The 15149-nt window shown below is 37.8% G+C and overlaps 1 protein-coding gene across 5 annotated transcripts in view; it reads right to left on the reverse strand.

The window, feature by feature from the left end:
* NNT (nicotinamide nucleotide transhydrogenase) overlaps window positions 1-15149 on the reverse strand; it is an 89154-nt gene that overhangs the window by 29118 nt on the left and 44887 nt on the right. For all 5 annotated transcript variants that reach the window (XM_047764214.1, XM_047764250.1, XM_047764395.1 and 2 more), the window contains exons 12-17: window positions 14616-14726; window positions 13418-13563; window positions 12001-12196; window positions 8809-9042; window positions 7280-7440; window positions 6002-6181 (exon numbers count right to left, since the gene is read on the reverse strand). In XM_047764214.1, the coding sequence (XP_047620170.1) occupies window positions 6002-6181; window positions 7280-7440; window positions 8809-9042; window positions 12001-12196; window positions 13418-13563; window positions 14616-14726 (1028 nt within the window). The remainder of the gene's footprint in view (window positions 1-6001; window positions 6182-7279; window positions 7441-8808; window positions 9043-12000; window positions 12197-13417; window positions 13564-14615; window positions 14727-15149) is intronic.

Here is a 15149-nt window from a genome sequence, read left to right on the forward strand (position 1 = left end):
GAAAGAACTTCTGAGGACATTTAATTAATGTGTACCCACTTCCGATGGTATCTTAGGGGAAAAAAAAAAAAAAAGAACCACACAGCACTTTTACAATCAAAGTCAACTTGTTAAACACATATCCACAATTATATCACCATTAAGCTAATTCCATGTGGTGTCTTAAAAACTAAATTAATTTTCATCTCTGAATTTACCATTGCAAAATCATATTTTCTACTGATGTTTAGGGTTTAAGACTTTGTTTTGTTTTGCTTAAGTGATTAATGAGACTGTCCTGTGAACACTGAGCCACAGATTGAAGAGTCCCCAGCTTCTAAGACAAAGTATTTGCAACACTGTCCAAGACTGCTCCTTTTAAGTTATTAAGCCCTATAATGAAAATCGTGTGTTACATTAGAGACCCTCAATTCATGTAATTCCAAGCAACCTAAGAAATAAATCTGAAAATAAAAGGTCATAAAATAGACAAAATCAAAGCAATAATAATATGTATACCATTTACTAGCATCTCTCATTTCAATGCTTTGTAGGGGCTAATTAATTGATCACAAGGCAAAAAAAATATTTTTGGTTTGACTTTGATCTACTTCATTGTGTTCTACTTTCATTTGAATACAAGGAGCAAAGCGCAAAAATCAGAATTTTTGGTCTGAAGACACTTTGCATTTTGTAAGCCCTCTACGTCCCAGGCAATCTAGACACTATCTCAAGTAAATGGACTATTAAATCGTAAAGTAGTTAATATCTATTCAACATCTGGATATAAAGCAAATCTTTCATTTGAACTGGCTATTTGGATTCTGTTGACATTTTTCAGTTTTTTTAATACTTAGTGTTATGTTACCAAAGCATTAAGTTCAGAAGATACCCAAAAGAATCTTTGTCAGAACAAAAATTCAATTTTAGGGATGCTGATTACACTTAGGGTGTATTCCATTACTTCTCATATAATAAAACCAGTTTGTTCTGGTTTGGACTTGCATAGTTGCTTCAATAAAAATAATGAAGGTAAACACACTAGTAATATTAATAAATATTAATATATGGTAGTATATCTGCTACCATAACCTATCTGGAGAGGATTCCAAAATGTAAAATGAGCTAACAAAATATTCATCTAAAGTTCATTTAACAATTACTATATTCATTTGAATATGACAGGTGCTAGAACAGGCTCCATAAACATAAAGGTGAATAATAAATGGTATCTTAAAATATCTTCCTTATAAAAAGAGAATGTTTCCTACCTCCAGAATTAATGTGGGGATTAAAAGAGTTAATACTTTTAAAGCATCCAGCATATTATACTCTGTCCAATTACAAGGAGCTATTTACTTTTATTATTACTATGAACCATTCTAAGCCGCTAAACATGAGTCATGAAGAAACAATTTCTGATAGTAGACTAATTATTTACTATAAGAAATAAACAATATCTTATAACAAAGCTAAAAATCGATTAACATTAATGTGAAAAATCAGAAAGCAGGAAAATTTAGAAGGAAAGGAAATTTCTCTCTGAAACTGAGAAACATGGCCGGCTTGTTTCTCTTATTGTCTTGTTTGTTTTGTAATATGTCATAGGAGTAGAAAGTGAGCTGTAATACAAGCACTCCACATATCACTGGTGGAAGCTTTGACTGGAGAAAGCTTTGTGGAGATCAATTCATCAATAATAATAGCCAAAAAAAAATCTTACTCCCTTTGACCAAGTAATTGTACCTATAGAAATCTGACCTAAGAAAATAATAAATGACACACAAGCAGGAATACTAGAGAAAAATCAAGTTAAAAACAACTAATAAAATGGACTTGAATAAATAAATCACTGGTATACCTCTATGATAGAATAACATGCAGACACCAAAACTTGTTAGAAAATTAAACTTTAACAAAGAATATATTTAAACATATACATATGAAAAAAACAAGAATTAGAATATTAGGAGTTCCTGTCTGGTGCAGTGGTTAACGAATCTGACTAGGAACCAGAAGTTGCAGGTTCGATCCCTGGCCTTGCTCAGTGGGTTAATGATCCGGCATTTCTGTGAGCTGTGGTTTAGTTTGCAGACGTGGCTCGATCCCGCATTGCTATGGCTCTGGTGTAGGCCAGCAGCTACAGCTCCAATTTGACCCCTAGCCTGGGAACCTCCAAATGCCACGGGAGCGGTCCTAGAAAAGGCAGAAAGGCAAAAAAAAAAAAAAAAAAGAATTAGAATATTAAATGTTAACAGTAAAGTGGTTTTGGGATTATAGATTATTTTATATCCTTATTTATCTACTTCATGAAAGCTGTTTCATTAAAGATCTTTTATTTTTGTAAATAAATATTTTTTAAAAAATTAAATCTTCAAGGAGTTCCCATCGTAGCTCAGAGATAAGGAACCCAAGTAGTATCCATGAGGATGTAGGGTCAATTCCTGGCCCTGCTCAGTGGGTTAAGGATGTGGTGTTACCACGAGCTGTGGTATAGGTCACAAACACAACTCTGATCCTGCATTGCTGTGGCTGTGGCATAGGCCAGCAGCTACAGCTCCAATTTGACCCCTAGCCTAGGAACTTCCATATCCTGCAGGTACGGTCCTAAAAAGAAAAAAAGAAAAAAAAAATTACAGCTTCAACTGTTCTTGAATCCAAATTACTACAATTTGTCATCACAGAGCTCAATCTGACCCAGTGTGATACTTACAAACAGCTATGAGAATATCTTGTTAGCCTTATATACAACATAGGAATTAAAAATACCTGAGGTATGCTGATATAAATGGCATGCCTAAAGCAGTGGAAATACAAAGAAAAGAAACAAAAGAACTAGAGAAAACATTAAGAAATATGAAAGAACAGATAAAAATTAAGAGAAATTATATAATTATGGAAGCACATGTAAAAAAAAAAGAGTAGTGTCAGCAAGTGTCTTCTATAGCTTATTCTAGTTACTGCAATAGTAACTGCTACTGCAGAAGTTATTATAGCTACTACAACCAACAATAAAACTAAATGAAAAAGAGAAAGGAGAGGAAATAAAAGACAAATTTCAGAAGTACTGTTGATAAATTTAAGAACCTAAAGAAAACCATTTAAGAAAAAAAAGGATAGTTTACAGTTGATGGAAAAAATAAAAATCATTATTAAAAAAAAAAGAAAAAAGGATAAAGATAAGAAGGTACCCATGCTGACACTCCAAGAACTATATACAAGTTCTCCACTCAACAGCAAAAAATAAAAATCAACCCAGCTGAAAAATGGGCAAAAGACCTGAACAGACATTTTTCCAAAGAAGGTATACAGATGCCCAGCAAGCACATGAAAAAATGCTCAACATCAGTAATTATCAGAGAAATGCAAATCAAAACTACAATGAGATACCACCTCACACCAATAAGAATGGCCATCATTAGAAAGTCCACAAATAACAAATGCTGGAGAGGATATAGAGGAAAGGAAACTCTCCTACAGTGTTGGTGGGAATGTAAGTTGGTACGACCACTATGGAAAACAGTATGGAGGTACCTCAGAAAACTGAATATAGAACTACCTCATGACTTAGCAATCCCACTCTTGGGCATATCTGCAGACAAAACTTTCCTTGAAAAAGGCACATGCACCCGTATGTTCATTGCAGCACTATTCACAATAGCCGAGACATGGAAACAACCCAAATGTCCATCTACGGATGATTGGATTAAGAAGATGCGATGTTTATACACAGTGGAATACTACTCAGCCATAAAAAGAACAAAATAATGCCATTTGCAGCAACATGTATGAAACTAGAGACTCTCATACTAAGTGAAGTAGGTCAGAAAGAGAAAGACAAATACCATATGATATTATTTATATCTGGAATCTAATATAGGGCACAAATGAACCTTTCCACAGCAAAGAAATGCATGGACTTGGAGAACAGACTTGTGGTTGCCCAGGGGAGGGGGAGGGAGTGGGATGGATTGGGAATTTGGGGTTAATAAATGCAAACTCTTGCCTTTGGAATGGATAAGCAATGAGATCCTGCTGTATGGCACAGGGAACTATATCTAGTCACTTGTGATGGAGCATGGTGGAGGATAATGTGAGAAAAAGAACATACACACATATACATGAATGTGTGACTGGGACAACTGAGGAGTTCCCATTGTGGCTCAGTGGAAACGAATCTGACTAGCATCCATGAGGACACAGGTTCAATCCCTGGCCTTGCTCAGTGGGTTAAGGATCCCCTGTTGCTGTGAGCTGTGGTGTAGGTTGCAGATGCAGCTCAGACATGATGTTACTGTGGCTGTGGCAAAGGTTGGAATCTACAGCTCCAATTCGACCCCTAGCCTGGGAACCTCCATATGCCACAAGTGTGGCCCTAAAAAGAGAAAAAAGAAGAAAGAAAATTGACAGAACACTGTAAACCAACTATAATGGAAAAAATAAAAATCATTTAAAAAAATAAAAATTAAAAATTTTAAAAATAAAAATAAAACCCATACTTGATAAACCATAAGCATTAATGACAATCTGCTTCCCCCTACTGGTCAAATTCACCAACTGAAGCAAAATCAAACTAAGGGTTAAAAGTTCATTTTTAAAGAAAACTATTTCCAATACAATTGAATAAATTTTTTCTTCTTCAAAAAAAATTTGTTTTAAAAACACGAAAGCCTGACACTTTTCAAAAAGGAAACACCTTTTCAACTCTCTTGAACAACTTGGGGGATTTAATTTTAAAACCTCTCCACTTGTTTTGAACTTAGGCTTTCAAATTCTGTTTTTACACTATGGTCAAAGAAAACTAATTTTTTATTATGAAAAGATAAGTTCGGGATTCAACTTACAATGAGATTTTCAATTAAAACATAAGAGAAATTCTGAGTTGTAAAATAAGGTTTTTTCCTTTTCAAAGTTTTACTGTAGTTGATTTACATGTTGTGATCATTTCTATTGTATAAAGGTGGGGTTTTTAAAATTGTAATAAAAAAATTAAGCTGGAGTTCTTTTTCTACCTGAGTTACTAATCAGTCAGTGAAAAGTCATATTCTGACTTCACCCAGTTTCATGCTTTTCCTTTCAGTCATTCAAAACTATTATTTAGAGAATAATATCCATAATTTGAAAAAGTTTTCTGGTCAAGCCTTTAATTGTTTACAAGATATCTTCTTACCATTAAGAATTAGAAATAAAAAAGAAGCTAGAAGCATCTGTCTTGTTAATTTTTTCCTTTTTTAAAAAAATCATGCTGACCACAAAACTTCAAGATAGGCATTTTCACAGATGACCAGTGGGAATGAAAATTAGAGCAAGCTTTCCAGAACCCACGTGGTAGTACATAGAAAGAGCCCTTAAAAATGAGCACATCCTGGAGTTCCCATCGTGGCACAGCAGAAACAAATCCGACTAGGAACCACAAGGTTGCGGGTTCAATGCCTGGCCTTGCTCAGTGGGTTAAGGATCTGGTGTTGCCATGAGCTGTGGTGTAGGTCGAAGACGCAGCTTGGATCCTGCATTGCTGAGGTTCTGGTGTAGGCCGTCAGCTGTAGCTCCGATTGGACCCCTAGCCTGGGAACCTCCATATGCCGCGGGTACGGCCCTAGAAAAGATAAAAACAATAAATAAATAAAATCATTTTTAAGGATAAGAAAGTGGCAAGACTACATACAATTTGTAATATTAAAAAAAATTAAATGTAAAACAGTGTACAATAAGATCAGAGAAGTCAAAACACAGATATGCAATACACAAAGAAAAAGAATGGAAGGAAGTAAATTAAAACCTTTGTTCATCATCAGGGGGAGGGAGTCCAAAGACTTTTATCTTTATATTTAATTTTCTGAGTTATCTACACTTAGGTACTTTAAAAGCAGTCTGGCAGATTTATTCAAACGGAACACTCTGACGTTTCTGCTGGAGGAAAAAAGGACGTACACAGTCATTTTTACTGCAAATAAAAGAAGTGATAGGCAGGTGCTCATTTTCAGAACACCACTTTCTTTTCTGTCACTGGCTGGTGCCTTACCACACACATGATGTAGGACAGGATGGCGCCCGAGGAGCCGATGAGCGCGCCCACAATGGTCAGCAGGTTGTTGTTGAGCAGGAAGCCCTCTGCACACAGCGCCCAGCCCGAGTAGCTGTTCAGCACAGTGATGACAACAGGCATGTCAGCACCCCCGATGGCAGCCGTCAAAGTCACACCCTAGGATGAAAACCAGAGCGGAAGTCAGAACAAACACAAGGAAAAGAACCCGCGGACACAGAGCAATGTGGCTCGTGATCATTCTGGGTTTCCAGTTAACATATTTCCATGTAAGGTCCTCCGCTGGTAATGACTGAGTGCCGCTTATCTGGCCGACTCTCCCACAGATATAACAAGTGCAAATACTGAACCACTTCCCCACCCCCAACCAACAACACCCTAAATCCCTAAAAGACAGCGATGAAGAGCAGGCAGGCAGAAACTGGAGAGAGGTAACAGCACTGAGTAAAGTCCCAGTCTTGATGGCTGTAGCTGATGAATAGGGTCCTGTTGGTACCAAGTGAAACAACTAAAACTAAAATCTAACCCCATAGTCTTACTAGCTTGAAAATCTGATAGTTTAGGGTGACCCGGCAATGACTACGTCTAAATTTGTGCTAAGCACTAGAGATGACTGAAAAATTTTTAAACATAAAACTTTTATACAAAGCATACACTAGGAGTATATTAGACAAACATGAAGTAATCAGGGAATAACAGAGCTGTACGCAGCAGCATCATACACTGCTATAATAGAACACTAAATCGTGACATCTAGAAAACCATACACTACATGGAACAACCAGAGTGGAAAAGAAGAACCAGCTTATCCTGTAAGGTCTCACTGAACTCCTTCACTAAACACACAGTTTATTAAATGCATTTCATTTTATGCAATTACTTGGTTTAGTATCATAGCTTCCAACAAATGTGAAAGCAACAAATGGCCAGGGGTTCTCTGTCATTGTATAGGCCTTGTCACACAGCAGGCTGAATGGAACTGAAATGCTTGGCTTTTGAAATTCCTATTCACCAACACAAAAGACCCCAGAGCAATAAAGATGTCACATGTGGCAACTTTAACAGCAGTAAGTGGAGTGGTTTTCTTTATACTTTTCTATATTTTCCAGATTCTATAAAGATGAACCCATAACAGCATTTTAAAACATTTTTATTCCATCAAGGGTCTTGAAGAGACAGATATAAGGTTAGACTGTAACCTAACAAAACACTCCCAGTTCCTCACTAAGCACATGCTTTCCATCGCTGACCTCTTACCATGACAGCAGAGAGAGCCGACACGGAGCCCAGACAGGTAATGCCAGTGGTGAAGCTGGGGTCCACCATGAACGGGATGATTCCACCCACACTAGCGGCCAGCAGGCCCGCATTGAGCAGGTGCCTCCCAGGGAGCAGGAGAGGGGCAGATTTCAGGATACCTAAGGCCAAGCACGCGCTAGTCAGAACCTAGAACAAGTCACAGGAAACCCCCTCGCACACGTACTCTTAAGCGCATGTCCTTTAATCCTAAACTACCAAAATTGAGTGTTAGAATAAAAACCTGCTACTTAAACTCTCACTTTGTATTACCAGCTGTTGAAGCATAAAAGCAAATTTGAGTTCTGACACACAAATGCTAACGGAAGCAAGAAAAGTATGGCTCAACTTAACTGTCCTTTACTTTGTTCACACAATGGCCTCATTACTCTTCGTCATGGAGTCATGAAAAGTGATTTTTCCCCCAAATGACCAATACAGAAGATGTTCTGTATGGTTTTACTTCTTTAAAACTTCAAAACAGAGCTCCTAGAGCATTAGCCTTTCTGATTTTATCAATAGAACCCAAGGGAGAAGAGTCTTGGTTTGCTAGCTGCTTCTAAAGACAAAGCCTAAGACAAGAATGTTGAAGGCTTGAGGTTCTTTGGCGATTTTTTTCTTGGAAGTTCCCCACTTGATTTTAATGACTTGATTACTGAAAGGCAAGACCAGCTTTTCAAATCACAAACCAGTTTCTCTAGAGAATCACTTTTTCATGAAAACACTGAAAGCAGCTATGTGAGATATTTGTTCCTCCCCTTCTATTTTCTTTTTTTCTTTTTAGGGCTACACTGGGTCAAATCAGAGCTGCAGCTGCAGGCCTACGCCACAGCAACACTGGATCTGAACCACATCTGCCACCTACATGCTGCAGCTTGCAGCAATGCTGGACCCTTAACCCAATGAGCAAGGCCAGGGATCAAACCCCACTTCCTCATGGACACCACGTCAGGTTATTAACCCACTGAGCCACAATGGGAACTCCTCCACTTCTATTTTCATGAGTGGATTTAAGTGGTAGCAAAAGATGCCATGTTGACACCTAAAATAAATACTTGTTTTCAGAGCAGAGCAGATACTGTATACTAATCACAAATGTATTCAATAGGCTTCTGTCTTTTCTGGAAAATGGATAAAGTTCATTTCTGTGGATGCTACACCAGCATCTCTGACCAAGAATTATTAAGACATTATTTTGTTCATATGTATTATCAAATGTCAACTAGTCCCTCTTTGCAAATTTCTATGCACTGATTTCTTCCACTAGTTGTCTGCAAAAAATATGGCTTCAAAGCTTTATGAGATTTGTAAGGATCAATCAAGGGAAGCCATCTTTACTAGAAAAAAAAACTTCCATAGTATGTCCCAGAGCCATATAAATGCTCTTCACCTAACAGATTCTACTACTAAGCTATTTTTCGAAATCAAAATGGACCCCTCAATACCCTAAATAATAGATATTTACCTCTATGTTACACTGAATCACTTACCCTGCAATTTTCCATAGGCAATAAGAGACCCACTGAACGTGACTCCACCAATGTAAGTACCGAGGTAGGCCACAATCTTGGTGAGATTAGCTGCTGCGTCCGTAGCGAAATGTGGATATTCTACAATGTACTCAGCTACACAGGTAAGCACAGCTGCCAAGCCCACTAAACTGTGGAAAGCAGCAACTAACTGAGGTAAATCAGAAATCTGGATGCGTTTTGCAATTGTCAATCCTGTTGGGAAATGAAAGTCAAAAACAAATTAAACCTTGATAGACCTTTGAGAAATAACCCAATAAAGACCATACCTGAATATTATTCAGCCACAAAAAAAAAAGACAGAAATCTTGTGACAACATCAATGAAACTTGAGGGCATTATGCTAAGTGAAATAAGTCATACAGAGTAAAACAAATGATCTCACTTATACATGAAATCTAAAAAAAAAAAAAAACAAAAACAAACAAACAAAAAAAACCCAAGCTCATAGATACAGAGAACAGACTAGTGGCTGCCAGAGGCTGGAGGTGAGGGGTGGACAAAATGAGTGAAGTGGGCCAGAAGGTACAAACTTCCAATTACCAAGTAAGTCCTGGGGATGTAATGTATGGCACAGTAACTACAGTTTATAACACTGTATTGCATATTTGTTTTTGGTGGGGTTTTTTGTTTTTTTCTTGTCTTTTTTATTTATTTTTTTAGGGCTACACACAAAGCATTTGGAGGTTCCCAGGCTAGGAATCAAATCAGAGCTGTAGACGCTGGCCACAGCCACACCACAGCTGTAGACACCACAGCCACAGCAACTCGGGATCCAAGCTGAATCTGCAACCTACACCACAGCTTACGGCAACACCAGATCCTTAACCACTGAGTGAGGCCAGGGATCGAACATGCATCCTCATGGATACTAGTCAGATTCCGTTTCCGCTGAACCACAACAGGAACTCCCTGTATTGCATATTTGAAAGTTGCTAAGAGAGTAGATCCTACAAGTTCTCACCACAAGAAAAAAAAAAAATTAACTATGTACGGTGACAAATATTGATTTATTGTGGTGGTCATTTTGCTACACATATATATAAATATAAAATAATTATGTTGTATATCTGAAACTAGTATAATATGTTAATTTTACCTCAGGTTTTTTTTTTTTTGTCTTTTTACCTTTTCTAGGGCCGCTCCCGGCAATATATGGAGGTTCCCGGGCTAGGGGTCCAATTGGAGCTGTAGCTGCTGACCTACGCCAGAGCCACAGCAACTCAGGATCCGAGCTGTGTCTGCAACCTACACCACAGCTCACGGCAACGCCAGATCCTTAACCCACTGCCTCAGTTTTTAAAAAGACCACACTTGAGGGTATCCATCATTGTCATTAATAAGTATTTATCTGCTTCTTAGCAAAATATTCTCTTACAGGGACTATTCAGGTGAGAACACTGGCTTAAATACCCTCTCAAATAGCAGGTTCTTTCAACACACCTCACCAATACCCAATTCTAAAGAACCCAAACATACAGCATCAATGTCTCCTACAACCTTCGAACACTTCCCTGCACTAACGCTTCTTCAGATTACTTAAAGCTCCAACTAAACCCCTTAAATTCTTCCCACTGTGTGAAAAACCCAGACTCTCTTTCCTATCAGCCAACACTTGCCCCTGAGCACATAAGAAACAGCTGGAATGTGAAGAAGGCCCAGGTTTTCAGGTGAATGGATGGGAGCCAAGTCCAAAGGTAATGAAATGCAAATATCTGAGTAATAAACTACCAATTCAGAAGACGTTGCCTGGCTACAGGCAGGTGATACAGAAGGACTGCAACTCAGAATATTTGCAAAGATCACTTCTAAAGATTTTCCTGCCATGAACCTACAGCACAAGTATTTTCCTTGAAGTGCTTTTCAGGAACTATCAAGAAAGGATGCACAGTTTTCCTGGGTATGTATAGAAGGAGATATAAAGCTAAGTTGTGCTGGTCAGTATTTAACAGAATAAAAATGTGCATGTATAAATACATACATGAGTTTCAACTCATAAAAAAGTATGCAGCATACAACTTTCAAACAATAATAAAATATATAAAGTATATATAACTTTAACTTTCATATAGCCAATTGACTTTCACAGGATGACTGTTAATTTTTGCTAAACTCTGGTATATGTAGTCAACCCAGTGTGTTTGCAACTGATCAATGAGTGTAGCTCCCACTTGAATGTTGGCTGAGATTTTAACAAGTAAGAGTGAAACAAGGAGATGTATATAAAAACTTCACTCATTGTCAACCATGTGAGTGGCAACCTCTGATAATGGTTTCCAAGTGCTGCAGACAATTTGCCCAGGTTTTTTTGTGTGTGTGCTATTCACAACATAATGGCTACAGGCAAAAAAACACACCTTTTTTTTTTTTTTTTTCATTTTAGGGCCGCACCTGCGGCTTAGGGAAGTTCCCAGGCAAGGGGTCAAATCAGAGCTGGAGCTGGTGGCCTATGCCACAGCCACAACCATAGTCATAGCCATGGTAGACTGCAGCAATGCCAACTCCTCAACCCACCGATTGAGGCCAAGGATCAAACCCACATCCTCATGGATACCAGTTGGGTTCTTAACCCACTGAGCCGCAACGGGAACTCCAAAACACTTAAGTTTAATCTGCATTATTAACTATTTTCTTCATCACTTTCTTAAGTCTGGACAATCAACAAAACAATAAATGAAACTCATATTTGTAGCATTTGTTGATTTCCACGGTGTAAATACAACTGCATGGCTGATCTTAAGCTACCAGTGTGATGTCATTAAATACGTATTTGGAAAGAGAGGTACAAAAGCTCTTGTTCTACTACCAGCCAAGTGCACAGAGTCAGTGAAGGAAAACAAGAACTGAGTACAGGGCATTTTTTTAACCCACTCTCCTGACACAGTTGATATTACTCTATGTTTTAAAATGTTGGTTTCTGAATGAGAAGTATACCAACTATGATGGCTTTTCACCAAATAATATTTACTGAAGCAAGTTCCATTAAGGCAATTTAATTCCTTCATCAGTCTGGGCCTTAGATATATATATTTAGAAACTGAAATGCAACTAAAAGTTCTTGCAGCAAAGCCATCTGAAACCTCTGAGCCTAACTGCTTTCAGGTGTTCAAAGGAGATGGGTTTACATAAGGGCAGAAACCCACAAGTACTTACCAATGGTACCTCCCAAGGCCATTGCTCCAGACATCTGAGCCAACAATTCTGGGCATGGTTTTAGGCCTCCAAGGGTGGCTGCCAGGCCTCCAGCCACCCCAATCATGCCCAGTGCATTGCCAAGACGCGCAGTTCCCTGTGTGGAAAGTCCAGCCAGAGCACCAACACAGCACAGGCCGGAGCCCAGGTACATAATCTTTTCAAAGGAAAGGGAAGAGAGAGAGAGAGATTATCAAAACCTTCCGCCTGTTGTTAGCTCAGGAAGAACTTCTTTGAAGAAACATGATTTGCTACAGATAATTTTAAATTCAGACAACAGAAGGACCAATACGAGCTCTTCTTCCAATATTTCAACATATTTTCCTATCCATTAGGGATATTAACATATTAAATACTTTAAATTGTACTTGCAAGCATACCATTTATGTAAATAGGTTTCTTCTGGATTTGACAGCATGTTCAAATGCACATAAAAGTACCTAAATTTAAACGGAGTTATTACGGGATGTAGACCTGGCCAAATGCTATAAGGGCGCCAAGCCCTGAGTTTGTAAGTGCCAAAGACTATGCTTTGTACTTTACTTATGTTGTAACTCAGGCTCATGAGATTCACAGGAGGAAAGAATCATTATCTTCATTTTACAAAAGAGAAAACCAGTGCTTAAAGAGGCTATGTAATTTTTCCAAAGTCAAATGATCCGTACATAGCAAATCTGGGATTCAGATATGTGTCTCCCTGGCTCACTGCTCCAATTGTTCTCAAAAGAAGATTGTTGTTCATTTAGCAAATACTATATGCTGGAAACAGGAGAAACCAAGGGAGATATGATTTTTGGCTGAAAGAGAAGTTGTAATCTATTAATAGTTATTGAAAAGAAAGGTATGACTAAGTTCAGAACAAAGTTGAGGCTCTATTATAAATTATATTTAGACATGGAACTTTCAGAGTCATCTTGATATTTTTGTTTTTCTAAACATCATTCATTTTTAAATTATCTTTTTTAAAGGCGCTGGCATAACATCTCCTGGATCCAGAGGAGAAGGAAGTAAGTTGGAAAAGAAGTGATAGTATTTAATAATAAAATTTTTTTTCAATTTTTTACTGATTATTTCATTGTATCCCTACAATAATCCAACAAGTACATAAAAAGGACACTAACACTCTTTTCAACTCTTTTTACATGTGGAAAAACTTCGGGACAAGGAGGAAAACCTGTACTTGCAGAGTTAGTAGGCCAATCTGTCTCCAAAATCCAGGGGACTGCTGCTTTGAGAATGCTCTGTTTGATCAAGATGTTTTAAGAGTCATTGCTGTACTTGCTTGATAGAATCTAAATTGTGCTCATGATACTGTTGAGTCTAATTGGGATGAAGACACAGTGCCAAAAATAAAAGCTTTTTCAAAAGAGTCTCTTACTTGTTCAATGTTATAACCACTGTAGAGGGCAGCTAAATATCCTCCAACAAAGGTACCCGCAGGGAGCAGATACAGGTAATTGTATTCTGGGGGGTCAGTGGGACGCTTGAACATGTCCAGCATTCTCTGAGTCACCAGAAAGCCACCTTATCAAAGCAAAGATAAAATAAAAAGAAGTATCTCATTGAGCAACATAATTTTTTAAAGTGCTACAATTTTTCTATTTTAATAGCACATCTTTATCACCCAGGAATAAATATAATTTTAAGTACCAATTTTTAAAGTTTTATGAATGTACAGTTGATTTACAAGGTTATGATAATTTCTGTCATACGACAAAGTGATTCAGTGATACAGATACACACATCCAGCCTTTCTAAGATTCCTTTTCACATATAAATTATCACAGCCTACTGGGAAGAGCAGAATACTGGTGTGACACGTCAGGTCCCTGTTGGACTGATTAAGATTTTAGAAGTCCCAAATTAGAAATGATCCTACTATTTAAGCCAGTCCTTTGAAGTGGGGGAAACCCTACATACATCCAGAAAGAAAACTTGCTATCAGAGTGCAGAACCAACTATTTCAGCAGGACTAGAAATAACTATCAATTCAAACAGCTTGGGAATGCAAAATGTCAAAGGCCAGTATTTTTTTTCTAATAAGTTTCTGTTTGGTAAGCCTTATAGTAAATGATGAAAAAAAAAAATACACAACACAAGGCATCAGGTTTGCCGGACACATGAAAGAATGTTTAGCTAAAAAACAGCATCCAATGAGTTTGACACTCCAGTGATGTGCGAGGCTTCCAGTTTGCAACAACTAAGGCCAGGATAAGGCAAAAGGCTAACGTTTTATCAAAAAAAAAACTCCTTTCGAGATGTTATGGTGATAGCCCTCTGCCAGCTTAATTCAAAACTATGCTTTCAATAACTTTCCAGTTAACTTGCAGCAAGACATCATTTTGTTTGTTTGGGGGCACTGAGGGGAAGGAGTGTTCTTTTATCAAATGGTTTCTAAAAACTACAGATGGGCAAAATAACTAATTTTCCTTCACAGAGAGCATTTAAAAGCTGCGTGAGACATTCTGTAAAGGCATGATTAAATTCCTAAAATCAGAATGCCTATTTTATATTGATATTTGCTTCTCATGTCTCCTCTAAAAACAGCACCCCGGGTTCTTTGACCATCCCCATACCTGCAATGTTGACGGAGGATATGAATGTGGCAAGAGCAGCAAGGCCCTGAGAAGTTGTGGAGGGGTACAAATGTCCTCCCATCAGCACCAACCCGCCAACTGCAGTCAACCCTGGGAAGACAGCATCAATGTGGTGAAATCAAATGTCATCGCTGAAAGATCTCACGTGCGCAGGCATCACAAAGGAGAAAGTCCTCACACACATTCTCCATAGGCAAAGAATTAATAAGACTTTTTCTCTTTTTGCCTGAGAATTTTATTTTTTATTTTATTTTATTTTTTTGTAAGGCTTCTGAGCCGCTCATCTCACAGGCTTTTTATTTTAAATTGAAGGATAGCTGATGTACAGTATTATATAAGTTACAGGTGTACAATACAGTGAGTTGCAATTTTTAAAGGTTTACTCCATTTTCAGTTATAATAAAATACTGGCTATATTCCCTGTGTTGAACAACACAGGCTTTTTATACTGAGGGAGCATCACTCAAACAGAACTGTGCTCTTTATGGCACTTTATCTTTGCATAGTCTCAGA

This window comes from Phacochoerus africanus, chromosome 1 (genome assembly GCF_016906955.1).
Source record: "Phacochoerus africanus isolate WHEZ1 chromosome 1, ROS_Pafr_v1, whole genome shotgun sequence".
NCBI classification, from domain to species: Eukaryota; Metazoa; Chordata; class Mammalia; order Artiodactyla; family Suidae; genus Phacochoerus; species Phacochoerus africanus.